We start from the raw sequence: 17081 nt of genomic DNA on the forward strand, positions 1-17081 counted from the left end.
CTGTGACGGGCAGACCAGCTCACCCGGGGACGGAGGAACCCGGTGCCCCGGGCCCCTCTCACTCGTGCCGTGGTTACTAAGTCTTAACAAAGGCAGACTTGCTCCTCCGGTGGGGGAGGGCACAGCTGGCCCTGGGGACGACCAGCCCGGGGCCCCACGGCTGGGCCGGGCCACCTGAGCCGGGTGGTGCCTGACGTGGAAGAGGCTGGGGGATGGGGTCTGGAGGCAACACCGAGGGCGACAAAACCCCCACCTTCACCTTCGGAGTCAGGAGCAGCAGATGACGCCTAAACCCTGAATGTCTTAAAACAGTGGTGCAGACTGAGCCGAAATCAGCCGGAAGCTGGGAGGCCCGCAGTGGGTCCTTTAGGGAGCGAGAAGCAGGGTGTGGACGGGCGTGGCCAAGCACACACTCTGCCGGCTGGTGGAGGCTGAAACTATCAAAACACATCCAGGTTCCTAAAAAATGTCTTAACTGTAATAGAAATAAAAACTAAAGACGACGGCAAAGTAATAGACAAAATAAGTTTTGCTGAAGCGAAAGAGTCTGTGTGCGGGAGGAAGACTGGCGAACAGCTTGGAGGGACCCCCAGCCCTGCGCCCCGAGCCCGGCCAGGCCTCCGCTGGAGGGAGTGGCGGGCGCTCGCCCGGAGCCCTGCTTCCTGGGGACCCGGAGCTCCTCAGAGATGGGCTGATGCCAGGAAAACGGGTGCCCTCGGGTGGGCCCCCTCCCCCGGTTCCAGAAGAGCCTGCCCTGCTGGGCACCAGCCTCTCGGCCCCCGTCAGCCCCGAGCTCCTGGGATGTTCACAGAGTGGAAAGGAGGCTGCAAGCTTTAACCCCTAAATGCTTACGATTTAAAAAAACGGGTCTGGCAAATGATTAAACTAAACCGAAGACCTAATTGCTTTCATTTAAAATAATATGAAAGCAAACGTGATATTGTGTTGAACTTGGACGGACGGTACCCTTGGCAACAGAGTCCTGTCTCCCCCACAGACCGCTGTGCAGAAACACTACGAAATGAGGTCCTCGGTGCCTGTTACGCTGAAGTAGTTTTAAACGGAGCAAATGGCCGCTGTGGGGAATGGTCCAGCCCGTTTCTGCCTTCAGCCCTGAGAGCAAATCCCACTGATGGGGCGAGAGCAGAGAGCGCCCACATTTTCGTCGCGATGGCCAAATGCTGCGTGGGCTGCGGAGGCCGGGCCCCTGAAGGACTCCCAGCCCTGACGCAGCCGTGGGCCCGGAGGCCAGGGTGCGAGATACTGGAAACCGTGACTCAGAGGGGCCTCCAGCTCCCGGGCCCTGTTCCAGGTGCCGGCGCGAGGCTGTGCCCTGCACAGAGCTCGGGGCAGCAGCTGCCAGCGCGGACACGTCCGCGCCCGGCCGGGAAGGCGCGGGGGGCCGTGTGCGGGCCGTGGGCACAGTGCTGACCCGTGCAGCGGACAGGGCCCCCCGCCGAGGAACACCGCGGCTGGGCCAGGCCCAGGGGTGGAGAGGGGAAATCCTGTTGGAAGAGCCCGAAGTGCCCAGACGGGGCCTCGGGCCCGGCCTGGGGGCGGAGCAGGGGTGCGACCCCTCCCCACAGTGCACACACTTTGTGTTCTGGGCTCATGTTCACTCCCAAGTGGGTCTGTATGCAAAGCTGCCAGAACATCTGTTCACACGGTGAGGGTGGTACTCCAGGGGCTGGGCCCCTCCCGGTGGCCCACCCACAGCGAGGCGGGGGCTCCCATCCCACCCCGAAGTGGACAGCTGGTCCCCAGTCTCCCCAGTTAACTGAAAGAGAGAGAAATCGGGGGCGGGTGGGGGTGGGGGTTGGAACATGGTCATAAATCTGGGATCTGTTTTTACTGGTGCTTCTATTTCAGATTTTCAGTTTGGAAAAATACGCTTTTATGCGTTCCAGGCACCCCAGTGATGACCGAGAGGTGATGATAAATGCAAAAACTAAAAAAAAAAAAAAAAAAAAAAAAAAAAAAGAGGAAAGCCCTTTTCTGGGCCAGGAGAACAAGTCCCTTCGTCGCATTCACACTAAACTTCACCTGTCTGGTTTCGCGTCATTTCTGTGCATCTTGCACGGGTGCAGCTGCGCCGGGAGCCCCCCGACCCTGCACGCTGCCCCCCTCCCCCGTGCAGTCCCGGGGGCCCCTGTGCGCGGAGTGACCAGAGGAGCCGGTGCCCCGGGGCGCACGGACGACGCGGGGCAGGAGGGCTGGGCCGTGCGGCGGTGCGGGGCACAGAGCTCATCGTGTGTCAGTTTGCACGGATCCCGAACCGACACGGGAGGCTTTTTACGTTCGGCTGCGGTTTCCTTCCCGCCTTGCCACGAAAGGACTGTTTTTGCCGGGCCGTGGACGTCTGCGCGGCCGGCCGGTGGGGTTGCCAAGCCCGAGTAGGTGGGTTTTAATTTGCTCCAGCTGTGCTGGCCGGCCCCTCTCCCCGCCGCGATGTGGCAAATGAAGGAGCGGGGTCTGTCCCTTGGAAGCAGCTGTAAGCCATTCAGTCGCATAAACTGAAATGAGAACACGGGGGAGAAACCAGACCTGCAATTCCGCCTTATTCCACAGCTGCCCTCAGCCCAGCGAGACAGCCGCCCAAACAGAGCCACCTCCCTGGGCCTTGGCCCGGGGACAGGAGGCGAGGAGGGGGTTACTGCAGGCCCCAGGTATTTTGGTGAGCCGGAGGCCGGCTGGGGAGGGTGCGGGCGCCAGCGACACCTCCAGCTGGCGGGCGTTCTTGGCAGCCGTGTCCCCCGGATTGCGTCCCGGCGGGTGAGGCGCACGTCAGGCCCTCCAGCCTCTAGTTGCCCCGGGGGCCAGTGTGGCTGCGGAGGGGGCTGTCGGGGGGAGGAAGGGGGGTGCCCGGCTGCCGGCACCGGGCAGGAGGGGCCCCCCGGCCCTGAGGTTCTCCTGTGCATCCCGCCAACCAAAACGACTGCCCGGGCAAGACACAGCCAGAGAGCCGAGGAGGGAGAAACGCGGGCTCTGACCAGGACTCCCGAGCGGGCTGTTGTGGGGGCTGCTGTGGGGGATGAGGTTCCCAGGGGAGCAAGGGGCATCCCCTGCCCACCGGGCCTTTGGGACAAGCCTCTGGCTGCCCTCACGGTCCACATCCCCGAGTCTGATCCGCGAGCCTGCCTGCCGGGCCGCCAGGAGGGCACGGTCCTCGGTGAACTGGTCCACGCGTCTGACCACACGCTCCCCTTCCTTCCGTGTCTGGCCTGCGGCGGCGAAGATTTCGAGGCAGCGCGTCCTCGAGGAGCTGCTCCCCGCCCGGATTCAGACCCAAGTGCCCAACACCCTGTGACTCGTCCACGCGGGCGCACGGGGCACACACGTGTGGCCGCCGCAGACGTGGACCCGTGCGGCGTGGCGGGAGGGATGCGGTGGGCGCGCGGGTGTGGTGAGTTGCGACAGGCCGAGGTGGTCCGAGGGAGCGCGCATCGAGCCTGTGCCACCGCGACCAAGCGAACAGGCCGTCCGCACCCCGTCCCCGCAGCACGGGCCCTGCTGGGCCCCGGAGGGCACGGGGCACAGGGAGGCCCCCCAGTTACTGTCACGCTGTCAGCTGCTGGCAGACAACGCGGAGCAGGGGAAGGCCCCTCCCCGAGCCCTCCTCTGTCCTGCAGTCCCTGAGGAGACCCCAAAAGCACTAGGTGTCCTGTGACACACGGCCCTGGCGGTCCTGGGAGCCCCCTTCTCTCACCCGACACCCGCTGCCCCCTCCCTCTGCCCCCACCACAGCCGGTGCGGGTGGTGACGCCCACTGGCGCACCCTGGGGGTGGGGGGGCTCGGGAAGCGAGGCCGGGAGGCAGTACCAGCTGTGCTGCAGGGCGTGCTGGCATGTGAGGTGGCCTGGGCCACCCCGATCCCCGTCCGGCCTCAGTGGCCCCCCAGGGAAACAGCTCAGACCCCTGCAGGGTCCAAATTCAGGGGCAAACGGACCGCGAACCCCTGGCCTGCGCCCCAAAGGCCAACCTGTAGGGTGGCCTGACGCCGGTGCCCCCGGGGGCTCCAGGCCGGACAGCCTCATGACTCTCAGAGCCCCCCCCCCTCGACCCCTGCCCCTTAGCAGGGAGCAACCGGGAAGCTCAGACTGGACTCCTGGGCTCTGGGTCCCCAGCGTTGCAGGACCTGAGGCGGCAGAAAGGACGAAACCCCCGCCCCTGTGGGACGCACACGCCTCCAGGGAAGTCTCAGGATGGGGGTACCGGGCCCTGAGCCCCTGCCCTGCGGATCTCTAAGTTCCGGCTCTGACGGTCTTCAGGAGCCCCTCTGCCGTTGCACTACCTTCCTTCAAGCGTGCAGTGCACCCCGCCTTCAGAAGCGGGGGATCCCGAGGGCCTATGGAGCCGATTCTGCCCCCTCCCCCCTGCAGTGTCTGCCCCCTGAAGTTTCCACTTAAACCACAGGGAATGAAACCAATTAGAGGACTATTTGGGTTAATAGGATCCTATTCTAAAAATGCAAATGTATGTGCTCTGTTAAAAGGCCATCAGTCATTCACACATTAGTGTGAACAAGTCCAGAGGCTTGTTCTAACCCAGCCTTCTCCAAGGCGGCTGAAGTGCCGGTCGGGCTCTTGGACGGGGCTGCGAGGCCAGGCACAGGTCAGGCACGGCCTGCAGGGCCAAGGACCCGTGCCTCCCTTTCCTCTTCCTGGGAGCCACCCGGCCACCCAGCCCGCTGTGGGCAGGACAAAGCCCAGCACCGAGGCCTGAGCCCTGAGTAGCGAGGAGGTTTTGGAACCAAGTAGCTCTCCCTCAGAGAACTTCCTGTTCGATTCGGGCACACGTCTTTCCAAATCCAAGCGCTCCCGTCAACACAGCACCCACGACACGCGGGCTGTTGCAGAAGCGGAAGGGAGCCTCCCACAAGGGTCTGCGCTCGCTCGCGGGTTTCTCGGAAGGGAAGGAGGCGGCAGCCGCAGACACGGGCTGACACCAGAACACGGCACACGTGTGCACGCGCCAGCACCCACACCTTCCGCCGCACTCGTGTGTTCACGCGAGCACCCACACCTTCCTCTGTATTCGTGTGCACACACGAGCACCCACGCCTTCTGCCGCACTCGTGTGTTCACGCGAGCACCCACGCCTTCCGCCGTATTCGTGTGCACACACGAGCACCCACGCCTTCTGCCGCACACGTGTGCACACACACGAGCACCCACACCTTCTGCCACACACGTGTGCACACACACGAGCACCCACACCTTCTGCCACACACATGTGTTCACACGAGCACCCACACTTTCCGCTGTATTTGTGTGCACACACGAGCACCCACGCCTTCTGCCACACACGTGTGCACACACGAGCACCCACGCCTTCCTCCGCACACGTGTGCACACACGAGCACCCACACCTTCCGCTGCACTTGTGTGTTCACGCGAGCACCCACACCTTCCTCTGTATTTGTGTGCACACGCTAGCACCCACACCTTCTGCCACACACGTGTGCACACACGAGCACCCACACCTTCCGCCGCACACGTGTGCACACACGAGCACCCACGCCTTCTGCCGCGCACGTGTGCACACACGAGCACCCACGCCTTCTGCCACACACGTGTGCACACGCTAGCACCCACGCCTTCTGCCGCACACATGTTCACACGAGCACCCACGCCTTCTGCCGCACACGTGTGCACACACGAGCACCCACGCCTTCTGCCGCACACGTGTGCACACACGAGCACCCACGCCTTCTGCCGCACACGTGTGCACACACGAGCACCCACGCCTTCTGCCGCACACGTGTGCACACACGAGCACCCACGCCTTCTGCCGCACACGTGTTCACACGAGCACCCACGCCTTCTGCCGCACACGTGTGCACACACGAGCACCCACGCCTTCCACTGCACTTGTGTGTTCACGCGAGCACCCACACCTTCCTCTATATTTGTGTACACACGCCAGCCCCCACAACTTCCGCTGCACACGTGTGCACACACCAGCCCCCACAACTTCCGCTGTGTTTGTGTGCACGTACCAGCACCCACACCTTCCGCTGCACTTGTGTTCACGTGAGCACCCACACCGTCTGCCGCACACGTGTGTTCACGTGAGCACCCACACCTTCTGCCACACACGTGTGCAAGCACCAGCACCCACGCCTTCCACCGCACTCGTGTGCACACGCCATCGCCCACACCGTCCGCTGCTCCCTGCAGGCCCTGTCCCACCCCTCCCGCCTGTGCCCTCAGAGCCCAGTGTTCGCTTCAGGACCCCTCGTTCCCACCCTCCCTGGCACAGCCCTGGGAGCGGAGGGTGCTGACTCCTCCCAGGGTCCAGAATTTTTGCCTCCACCCTTTTCTGCAGCAAATGTTCTTCATACAAGACGTAATCGGGAACAATAAGGGTAACGGGATGAATTAAGCTCCTGCCTCAGCTTCCCGCCCGCGTGGCCCCTCGGTAGTCAAGGCTCGTAAAATCTCAGCCAAGTGCCCAATCTGCCACTACTTACGGCAGATCCTTTCCTGTCGCTGGAGGAGCCTGGAACAACAGAGCCCAGAGAAAAAGCGAACAATAACTTTCCCTTGAAAAGGGGCATCGGATGAGGAATCCATTCTCGAGCCTTTCTTTGTGGAGACGATGGCGGAGGGGCCACGGGGCTGCCGCTGTGTGGGGCTCGGACTAGTCCCAGGGTGCCCCGGAGCCACGTTTTCCTGTCGAACTGTTGGGTGAGCGTCCCGGGGCGGCAATGACAGGCTCTCATGGAGAGGGTGGCTCGAAACAACAGACATGTATTCTGTCACAGCTTGGCAGGTCAGAAGTCCAAGACCGGGGTGTCCCCGGGCCAGGCTCCCCCCAGAGGCCCTAAGGGGGCCCTTCTGGCCTCTTCCGGCTGCCCTGGCCTCCTGGCCGTGTCCCGTCCGTCTGTGCCTCAGTCTCCAGCTGGCCTCCCCATGTGTCTGTTCCTCGAATTCCTCTCTTCTTAGAGGGACACAGTCATAAGGGGTTGGAGCCCACCCTAATGGCCTCATCTTGGCCCGAACATCTGCAGAGACCCTATTTCCAGCCCAGGTCCCGTCCACAGGTCCCGGGGATCAGGACGTGGTCATACCTTTCTGGTGGCTCAGTCCAACCTGAGATACCCAGTCCCCTGCTCACCACGCTTTCCCTGCAAGGTCAGCCCTGTAGCACGTCCCCCCTAGAGCATCAGGTCTGCGAGACCCCGTCCACTCGACACGGCCCAGGGGGCCTCACCCCGGCTGCTTGTCGGAGGCCCTGGGAGAGCCCCGGTGCCCAAGGGCAGCCAGACCCCGGCTCTCCCGGACCGGAGGGCCCAGCGTTGAGTCTGGGTGGTCCTGCCCCTGTTCCCACCGCCCCGCGGGGAGGCGCCACGGCGGCCTCACACTCACAGACGAGGAGACGGGTTGGGAGGGCCCTGCTGGGCGGGACCAGGCCCAGGCCCAGGCCCACCCACCTCATCAGTCCACATGCACGTGGGGGCTTCCGTGGGAGCTGGGGCCACGTGAAGACCAGCGAGACCCGGCCCAGGCTGAGGCGTCCCACACACGCGGTCCCCTCCCACCAAAGCCTCCCTCCGGGGCACCCGCGTTGCCTGGTGGCGGGGGTCCACCTCCTCGCCGTTTGGACGGTTAAATCCTGGTACCCGGCCGCCCACGAGTGGTGCCTCGCTGTCCTGGGAGCCAGCGGGGGACCCGTCCAGGTCGGGTCACTGACACACACCACTGGTGAGGAAACACCACCTCTGTGGACACACCCAGCGGAGGAGTCAGGACAGCAGCGTGGCCCAGCGGTCTCAGAGCCGCCCAGAGGGAGCCCAGCCCTGCCGGAGGACAGATGGCCGTATCTGCTGGAGCACGAAGCGGTGGCCAGCTCCTGGGGCCGGGAACGCTGAAGGGAGCGCTGCTCCCCGTTAGGGAGCAAGGCCATCTGTCCATGTCCCCTCTCCTTCAGCATTTAATGATGCTTCCAGCGAGCCCGGCTGCAAACCTTCCAGACACTTCTGTGGATTTGCTGTTCTCTTGGGCTCTGTCCGGTCTGGGTGCTTCTGTTGGACGAGACTGTCCTGGGCATGCGGTGTCACAGCACCGCAGCCACATGGGCCCGCCCCCATGTCCCTGTCCTCGGGAGACTGGAACGGGGCCCCTGTGGGCTCAGCGGGGCCCCAAGGACCTGGACACAACCACTTTATTCGGGAGGTGATTTTAGGTGGGAGGGGAGGAAGCCAACATCGATGGGGGTCCCTCTGTGGATGGCTCGTTCCTGCCAGAACAGCTGCCCCTGCCTTGTCCCCTGAGGAGCCATTACACTCTGGCCTGTCCCTCGGGCAGAAGAAGACACATGTCCCCAGATCCCAAGGCCCCTAGGACGTGTCCCCAGAGCTCAGGGCCCCAGAAGACAAGCATCGGTGAGACATGATCCATGGACAGATCTTGTCACGGAGATACTCTGGGTTTGTCAGGAACCTGTAGTGGGGTCAGAACAGACCTCCTTGAGAAGGAATATTTTAGCTCAAAGCCCATAGGCTCTCTTAGGTCAGACAAGCATAAGTGGAGAGGTCTACACAATGGGAGGTGGACACAGAAGGCTCTGGAAAAGTGGAGCCGGTGCAGGGAGGGAGGGACGGTCAGCGAGGAGTCACCGAAGCGTGGAGATGCCCCAGGAGACTTGAGACCGGGCAGGGCCAGGACCCTCTGTCTGGGGGTTGCAGGGCCATGGGACCGCGCTGGCCGGGACAATACCTAGGTGTGCGGTGGGCTGCTGCGGGCCCCTGGGTCCCAGGGAGGCGCGGGGCCAAAGCCGGGGTGAGTGGTGCCACAGAGCCCGGGGTGGGGGGCAGGACTGCCAGGACTCGGCCCCCAAAGTGGGGAGGCTGGGCAGAGGAAGCCAGGGTGGCAGCCGCACCCACTGTGGGGGGAGGGCACACCAACAGTGAAGGTCGGGACTAAAAAGTCCTCAGAAAACAGAGATCACCGGGAAGCCAGTTCCGAGGCTTCTGGCTGGGCCCCCTACCCTTGCCTTGCCTGTCTTCCAGCGACGACCTCAGCCTACGGTGTCACCAGGGACAGAAGGCCTCGGGAGCCCAGGCCAGGGGAGCCGCGTGTTGCTACGCTTGCCAGAGTGCCTGTCGCGGGTGAGGGGACTTTCAGGTCTAGCGCACGGTGGCCACCATGTGCTGTATTTGACAGGGGCGTCACCGCCATGGTCGGGGTCTCCAGCGCTAAAGGATCCAGACCTCAGCGCTCGCGGAAAGGGCGAGCCTGGGAGGCTCGAAGGTGAGCTGTGGCCACGCAACCTGGAGGACACGTCTCAGATCCCCCTCTGTGGCATCTAGAACCTCACTCTGGCCCCTCTTCAGGAGGGCTGGGTCTTTTTTTTTTTTTTTTAATCTTTATTTATTTTACTCTTTTTTTTTTTTTTACTTTTTTTTTTAACGTTTTATTTATTTTTGAGACAGGGAGAGACAGAGCATGAACAGGGGAGGGTCAGAGAGAGGGAGACACAGAATCTGAAACAGGCTCCAGGCTCTGAGCTGTCAGCACAGAGCCCGACGCGGGGCTCAAACTCACGGACCATGAGATCATGACCTGAGCCGAAGTCGGCCGCTTAACCGACTGAGTCACCCAGGCGCCCCTTATTTTACTACTTTTGAGAGAGAGAGAGAGAGAGAGAGAGACAAAGTTCAAGCAGGGGTGGGGCAGAGAGGGAGACACAGAATCCGAGGCAGGGTCCAGGCTCCAAGCACAGAACCTGACATGGGGCTTGAACTCATGGACCGTGAGATCATGACCTGAGCCGAAGTCGCGCGCTCAATCGACTGAGCCACCTAGGCGCCCTTGTTGCCTTTGCTTTTGGTGTCACATCCATGAAATCTGCCAAATCCAATGTCACGCGGCTTTTGTCCTACGTTTTCTTCTGAGACTTTCGCGGTTTTAGGTCTGTGATCCATGTTGAGCTGACTTGTGTGTGGCGTGAGGCAGGGGTCCCACCTCGTTCTTCTGCACGTGGACGTGCGGTTTTCCCAGAGCCGCCCGCGGAGGAGGCGCTTCTCCACCCGCACGGGGTCGTGGTCCTCTCGTCGGGAACGGCGGGACCAGGCTCTCTGTTGTCTGGGCTGTGGGGCTCCTTGGGGCTAGGGCCACACGGTTGGGTGACTATACTCTGTAGCAAGTTCTGAAATCGGGAGGTTGCACAGGGCGTGTTCTAAAGCCGCAGTGGAACTGTAGCCCCTGGCATCGAGGTGGAAACAGACCCTCAGAGCGGCAGCTAAATGCACCTGCTGAGGGCACGGAGTTGGCACAGTGCCCTGGGCCTCGGGCAGGCCGCGAAAGGCACGTTAGGAAGCCGAGATTTCAAGGCAAACGTGACTGACGGGCTGCGGTGGTTGTTCGTCCCGACGAGAGCCAGCCTCGTAAGAGGGGCTCCCGGCAGCTCTGAGCACAGGCTCGCAAAGCCCGGGTCACGGTGCAGAGCTCTGGGGGGAATTCGGGCTGGGCAACATCAGCCCCCGTGGAGGCTTCACTGAGCGGGGCGGCCTCAGCGGCCTCAACGATCCAAGGACGTCGCGGAGGGCTCACCACATACCCGGTGGGGCTCTGACGGCCGTCACCGCTCCTTTAAAGACGACTCCAGACCCTGAGCGGGCTCGGATTCTTCTCCTGTTGCAGAGGAGGAAACTGAGGCACAGGTAGGTTCCAGGAGCAGGTTTGACCTTCACGAGGTTCCTGTGAAGCCACCAAAGAGGGTGGGTTTGCACGGCCGTCGGTGCCGCCGGCTGCAGGCTGGGCCCCCACACGCCAGCCTCCCGCTGTCCCAGCTCCGCTCACGGTGAAGCTGCCGTACCAGGGGTGCCTCCCAGCGTGGGGTCCGCGAACTTCGGCCGCAGCCCCGGCAGCCGTGTCCGCCACACCCCTCCCTTCTCAGTAGAGCAGGCCCCCCACCTAGGCGCTTGGGACATTGGGGCCATGTAACAGGGGCGCTGTGCCCGCAGGAGGTGAGGCAGCACCCCCGGGCCCCCCCGAGGGGTGCCAGCGCCCGCCTGCCCCCGGCCTGACCACCGCAAGTGGCTCTGGACGGCGGCCACCGGCCCCAGAGCCCACAGCCTGAGGGGAGCCTGGGCGGGGGCAGGGCTCACAGTGCGGGCCACCCCTCACGGGAAAGCCCAGGCCTTCCGCCGGCTTCGGCCCCGGCCATCCTGGGAACTGCCACAGCCGGTGGTCACCCCCGACTCGGCAGGGCCGAGGGGCCCCTGCCCCAGCCCGATGCTGACGCTCCGGCACCAGGTTTGGGGGGAGAATCAGTCCCCTGCTGTGCAAAGCCAAACGTTCGCACCACAAAGGACGTCCCCCTGCCAGCCAGCCATCTGCACCGGGCGGCCTCTCCGAGGACCGTGTACGCGGCTGGCCGTGCTCGGGGCCCCGGCCTCCCAGCAGCAGCGCCAGCCGCCGGGGCCCCTCCCAGCGCCTTCCAGGAGAGCCCGGGGCCGACCCGCCTTCCCCTCCCGCGCAGACTCTGGGGGCCCGCTGGCTGAAAGTGAGCTCTGTTTGTCGGCAGCCCTGTGGCTTTTGCACTTCACACACTTGAGATCAGTGCTTGACGATCCAGACACGCATCGCAGCTCAGAAACCACACAGGAGCCCTGACGGTGACGGCAGCCGCGCGTCGCCGCAGCAGCCAGACTGAAATTTATAACAGTGACCTGGGCCTCGTCAGGCCCTGGTGACAGGGTGCCGCGTGAATCGCTGCTTACTCACCAGTGAGCTTGGCGAGGTTGGGCGGATTATGAAATACAGAAAAGGTCAGACAGTAGGAGTTTGTCTAGACATTCTATTTTGATCCTGCCCTCCGTGTCTCTGCGGCACTCTTGCACACGCCGATATTTTAGCGATATTATAAAAAGCATCGTTCTCATCTCTAATCGGGGACACACCAACACCGAGGTGCCCAGGGGAGACCCCTCAGGAGGGCAGTCTCCTCTCAGGCCTCTTCCGGCCACGCCCGGCTCCTGGGAGGGACGCACACCGGGAGGAGACCAGGCCTTCGGGAAGTCTGTCCAGGCAAACATGCCAAGACACAGGAGCGGCTTATCCTCCCCGGGCCTCACGGGCAGGCTGGCCGTGGCCCACCGCGGTCCCTTCCGCGGGCTGAGGAGGGGACGTCTCCCAGTGCCCGCCGTCCCATCACGAACTGAAGGAGACACGGGGGTAGAGAGAATGGGGGAGACGGACAGAGTGTGGAGTCCCGGCAGCCCTGCGCCCGGCCGAGGTTCCTGGGGGGCTGGAGGTCTCCGCCCAGTGGTTCTTACGCCCAGGTCGTGACGCCCTCTGCGGACAGTTTTGGTTGCCCAGACTTGGGCGGGGTGGGGCGAGGGGGCTGCTGGCCTTAGAGGGCAGAGGCCGGTGTGCTCAGCACTCCGTAGGGCACGAGACACCCACGGCGGCCACCCAGGCTGGTCAGCGGTGCCGACTGCGAAGCCCCAAGTCGGGAACCAGTCCAGGTGATAGAGGAGAAAAACCGTCTGCCCGCGAGACCATCTTGGAGGGCGGATCTCGTTTCTGACGTTTCCGTGACCGGTTTCACTGCTACGCGCCCCTTCCCCTGGACCGGCCCCGACACCGTCCCCCCAGGCCGCCCCGGACTCCCCGCCCACCCGGCTGCAAACCGACAGGCAACGCGGGCGCCGTGGGGGCCTGGGGAGGCGGGCCAGCACTCACCACCTGGGAGCACTGAGAAAACATGAGGCCCGTCCAGGCAGAGTGTGAGGGACCCGGTTTGGGTTCGTAGTCCTCATGCGAGTGGCCAACAGGGAGTCTGTTCTCTGCGGGCACCCTGGCCCCCTCGTGGCCCTCTGCAGGGGGGCTCTCTGGGCCTGGGGAGGCCCACGGGAGGCCCACGGGGGGCCTCATGCCTTTGGAGACCAAGAGGACGCGTGGCCTCGTGAGCACGGCCACCGCAGAGCTCGGCCGGCACTTTCCCTTCACCCCTCTGACTCTGGCGTCCCTGGGCCGCGGGAGCCCGGTTTTCTGAACAACTCCAGGCAGTGCGCGTCTGTTGTGAGGCCTGCCCCGTGAGATCCCCACCCGGTCCCTGCGGCATCAGCAGGACGGAACTTCCCCAGGCCACCCGGTTCGAGCACACGGTGCGGGGCTCCGTGCAGGCGCAGGGAAGGAGTGTGAGTCTGGGCCCCAAGCAAGGAGCCCCTGAGATGAGTCCGTGGCCAAAGCACTTTGTGGGGCACCCGGGTGCCCAGGTGGTTAAGTGTCTGTCCCTTGATTTCGGCTCAGGTCATGATCTCACAGTCCGTGAGTTCGAGCCCCACGTCAGGCTCTGTGCTGACAGAGTTGAGCCTGCTTGGGATTCTCTCTCTCAGACCCTCCCCTGCTCATGCGCTCTCTCTCTCTCTCCCTCTCTCTCAAAATAAAAAAAATAAAACTTTCAGAGCACTTTGGGAGGTGACCCCACCGACACTGGTAGGGGAGCGAGGCCATGAGCCAAGGAGGAAAGGAAAGGCAATACACCACGTAGGTCATCAGTGAGGAGAGTAGGGTTGCATCAGTGCACAGCCCCGGAGACGATACGCATACAGTCCTGACGTCAGAGTCCCCGGGGAGGGGCCGAGGCGTCTCCAGCTGGGTGGGGAGGGGATTCCACGGCACAGGGGCCCCTGCACTATGCAGCCCCATCCCTGAGGACCCGGCTGCAGTGCTCCTGTCCCCTCACTGACCTCTCAAAGCCCTGGACTCTGGAATCTGTGTTTGCTGAGCCAGGAAGCAGAGGCAAGGGCTTGTTTTCTGTCCTGTTGCCTGTGGATGGCCTCCCTCCTCTGGACCCAGCCGATACGGGTGATGGGCCATCCGGACGGTGCGGGGCTCACGGCTCGGGGCTCGGATAGCTCCTGCGATGCCTCCCCCACCGTGGTTCGGTCCCCCCACGCCCCCGGGCCTCTGCCTGGGCCAGACAGGTTTTCATCTGAAACCGTCTCATTTCGTGAAGAATCCTGCCGAGCGGCTGGCGGCCGCCCCCGCCCCACGAGTACTCACCTGCCCGCTCTCCCTCCCCCTCAGGCTGCGAGGTGCCCGCCCTGGGCAAGCTGCCAGCAGCCCTCGAGCCCAGGTCTGCTCTCGGGTGGTCACGTGGGCCCCGCTGAATCTGGAAGGGTCTGGCCCAACTTGGCCGTCAGCCAAGCTCCTGGCAGACGCCCCCTCCCCTCCAGGCGCCCTTGGAAGGGCCTGGAACAAGCGGGCCTCCGGGAAGGGGGGGGCCCCAGCTGCCCCTGCACCTGGTGGGAAGGGGCCATGATTCAGAACTGCAGCCAGACCCCGGTGGCCGCTTCATCGAGGGGGATGAGAGGCTGCCACGCAACCTCTTGCGGTGACACACACACTCCCAGGGAGCCCCGAGACCCTCAACTGTCCCCCCACAGGCTCCTCTGCTGGGACAAGTGGGGCCACTACCTCCCACTGTGTCTGAAAGGGCAGAGAGTCCACAGCAGGGGCTCCTTGGAGAGGCCAGCCCTGTGGACACAGGCCCCATAGATGCAGGCCCAGTGGACGCAGGCACCGTGGATACAGTCCCCGTGGACGCAGGCCCTGTGGACGCAGGGCCCGTGGACGCAGGCCCAGTGGATGCAGGGCCCATGGATACAGGCCCCGTGGATGCAGGCCCCGTGGACGCAGGCCCAGTGGATGCAGGGCCCATGGATACAGGCCCCGTGGACGCAGGGCCCGTGGACGTAGGCCCCATGGATGCAGGCCCCGTGGATGCAGGCCCCATAGACGCAGGGTCCGTGGACTCAGCCCCATAGACACAGGCCCTGTGGATGCAGGGCCCATGGACGCAGGATACATAGATACAGGTCCAGTGGACACAGGCCCCGTGGATGCAGGGCCCATGGACGCAGGCCCCGTGGATGCAGGCCCCGTGGACGCAGGCCCCGTGGATGCAGGCCCCGTGGATGCAGGGCCCATGGACACAGGCTCCGTGGATGCAGGCCCCATAGATGCAGGGCCCATGGACGCAGGCCCTGTGGACACAGACCCTGTGGATGCAGGCCCCGTGGACGCAGGGCCCGTGGACACAGGCCCCGTGGACGCAGGCCCCGTAGACGCAGGCCCCGTGGATGCAGGGCCCGTGGACTCAGGCCCCGTGGACTCAGGCCCCGTGGACACAGGGCCCAGTGGACGCAGGCCCCGTGGACTCAGGCCCCGTGGACACAGGGCCCATGGACACAAGCCCCGTGGATGCAGGCCCCGTGGACGCAGGCCCCGTGGATGCAGGGCCCATGGACACAGGCCCCGTGGATGCAGGGCCCATAGATGCAGGGCCCATGGACGCAGGCCCCATGGACGCAGGCCCCGTGGACACAGACCCTGTGGATGCAGGCCCCGTGGATGCAGGGCCCATGGACACAAGCCCCGTGGATGCAGGCCCCATAGATGCAGGGCCCATGGACGCAGGCCCCGTGGACACAGACCCTGTGGATGCAGGGCCCGTGGACACAGGCCCCGTGGACGCAGGCCCCGTGGACGTAGGGCCCATAGACACAGGGCCCGTGGACTCAGGCCCCGTAGACGCAGGCCCCGTGGATGCAGGGCCCGTGGACTCAGGCCCCGTGGACTCAGGCCCCGTGGACTCAGGGCCCAGTGGACGCAGGGCCTGTGGACGCAGGGCCCGTGTATGCAGGCCCTCCTGTTTTCAAGGACACCACACCAGGAGGCATGCTGGCCCAGGGTCCTCGAGGGAGGGGCATTCACACTGAGACACGCTGGGCCCGTGCACGCCCGCCCGGATCACCGCATCCTCTACGCCCGTGTAGGAGGCAGTGTCGTAATGGAACCGCAGCCACTAATTAACAGTGACCCAGGCCTCAGTTTCCTCCATGCAAGGAGGGGGCCAGTGAAGTGATGTCTTGCTCAGGGAGAGGCCAAGGCGTGGAGTGGGCTGGGGCCCTAAACTGCCCGAGAGAGACAGTGACACGGCTGCCTGGCGCTCGTGGCCTCCAGAGGATCTTCGGGACCCAGCCTGGTCCCCGGCCACCCCCTCCTCGTCAGGCTGAGGAGCCCACTCTAGATCCCCCGCCCCGATCCCACCAGCCTGTCACCCACAGACCCCCACGGCCCTGCAGGAGGCGGAGAGGCAGGCCCAGGACCGCCTGCCAGTGTCCCTCCTGGCCCAGGCTTTGGCCTCCGGGAATCGCTGCCTCAGAGCCTTCTCCAGGGACAGGCTTGATAGAGGCCGGGGCCACGTCGACGCCACCCTGAGGAGGCCCACGTGGACTCCCGTGGCCCGGGCCTGCTGCCAACGCTTCCTTTGGGGTCTCTGTGTGGTGCCCACTGGCCCGTGAACACGGGCGCCGCATCACGCGGGGGGCGCGCCCCGGCGCCAGAGGGCTGAGCGGAAGGACACCTGCAGAGCCCGACCCGGGCGTCGGGGACCCACACCCACCACCTCCGAACGGAGCCAGTGTGGCTGCTGACCACGTGCACGCCTCCCGTGCACGTGTGGAGACTTCTCAGGAAGCATATTCCGGGAGGGTAACGGTCCCGGGCTCTCCCAGGAAATCGAGGTGTGGTGATTCAGGCCCCCAAGGGCACCTTTGTGGGGGGCTCGGGGAAGGCCAGCAAGCCCCCGCTCGCAGAGGCCGAGAAAGTCCTGGGGACGGCACGTGGAGCTCACGAGGGTGGACCCCGCGGACCGTGCCCTCTAACTGCCCTACCGGAGGGAGGGACGTCACATGCCACCACCAGCCAGCGTCAGAGCCACGGCCCACCCCACGTCTCCACTGACCAACACCCCTCTCACCTGGCAGCCCTTCCCTGCATCCTCACGAGACCCCCCACCCCCACCCCCGGTGAGTCACCAGCTGTCCTGGAATTACAGGACAGGTGTCACCGCGGCTATTGCAGCCCAACGGGGAGCCGCGGGGCAGGGCTGCCCCTGGGAGACCGGGGGTGCTAGGAGCTTCCTGGGGACCCTGCCCCGTCCCCAGCCCCAATCAGCATCCCCCCGCCGAGGCCCGGGGATGAGTGACGGTGGGCGGCAGGAGGGTGGACGGATGGTATGCGGCCGGCCTGCCTGCGCACGGACTGAGCTGATGCCCGGCT

General features: G+C 64.5%; 1 protein-coding gene across 1 annotated transcript; it reads right to left on the bottom strand.

Annotated features, from left to right (window-relative positions):
• Positions 1 to 9130: 9130 nt before the first annotated feature.
• On the bottom strand, positions 9131 to 15697 carry LOC109251726 (S-antigen protein). Its single transcript, XM_053901916.1, is given in 6 exon segments — positions 9131 to 9154; positions 12693 to 12847; positions 14433 to 14774; positions 14777 to 15152; positions 15154 to 15624; positions 15626 to 15697. Coding segments are annotated over 6 exon segments (1440 nt in total).
• Between the last annotated feature and the right edge of the window lie 1384 nt (positions 15698 to 17081).

Source organism: Panthera pardus, unplaced genomic scaffold (genome assembly GCF_024362965.1).
Source record: "Panthera pardus isolate Hobbes unplaced genomic scaffold, ASM2436296v1 HiC_scaffold_15, whole genome shotgun sequence".
In the NCBI taxonomy this organism is placed as follows: Eukaryota; Metazoa; Chordata; class Mammalia; order Carnivora; family Felidae; genus Panthera; species Panthera pardus.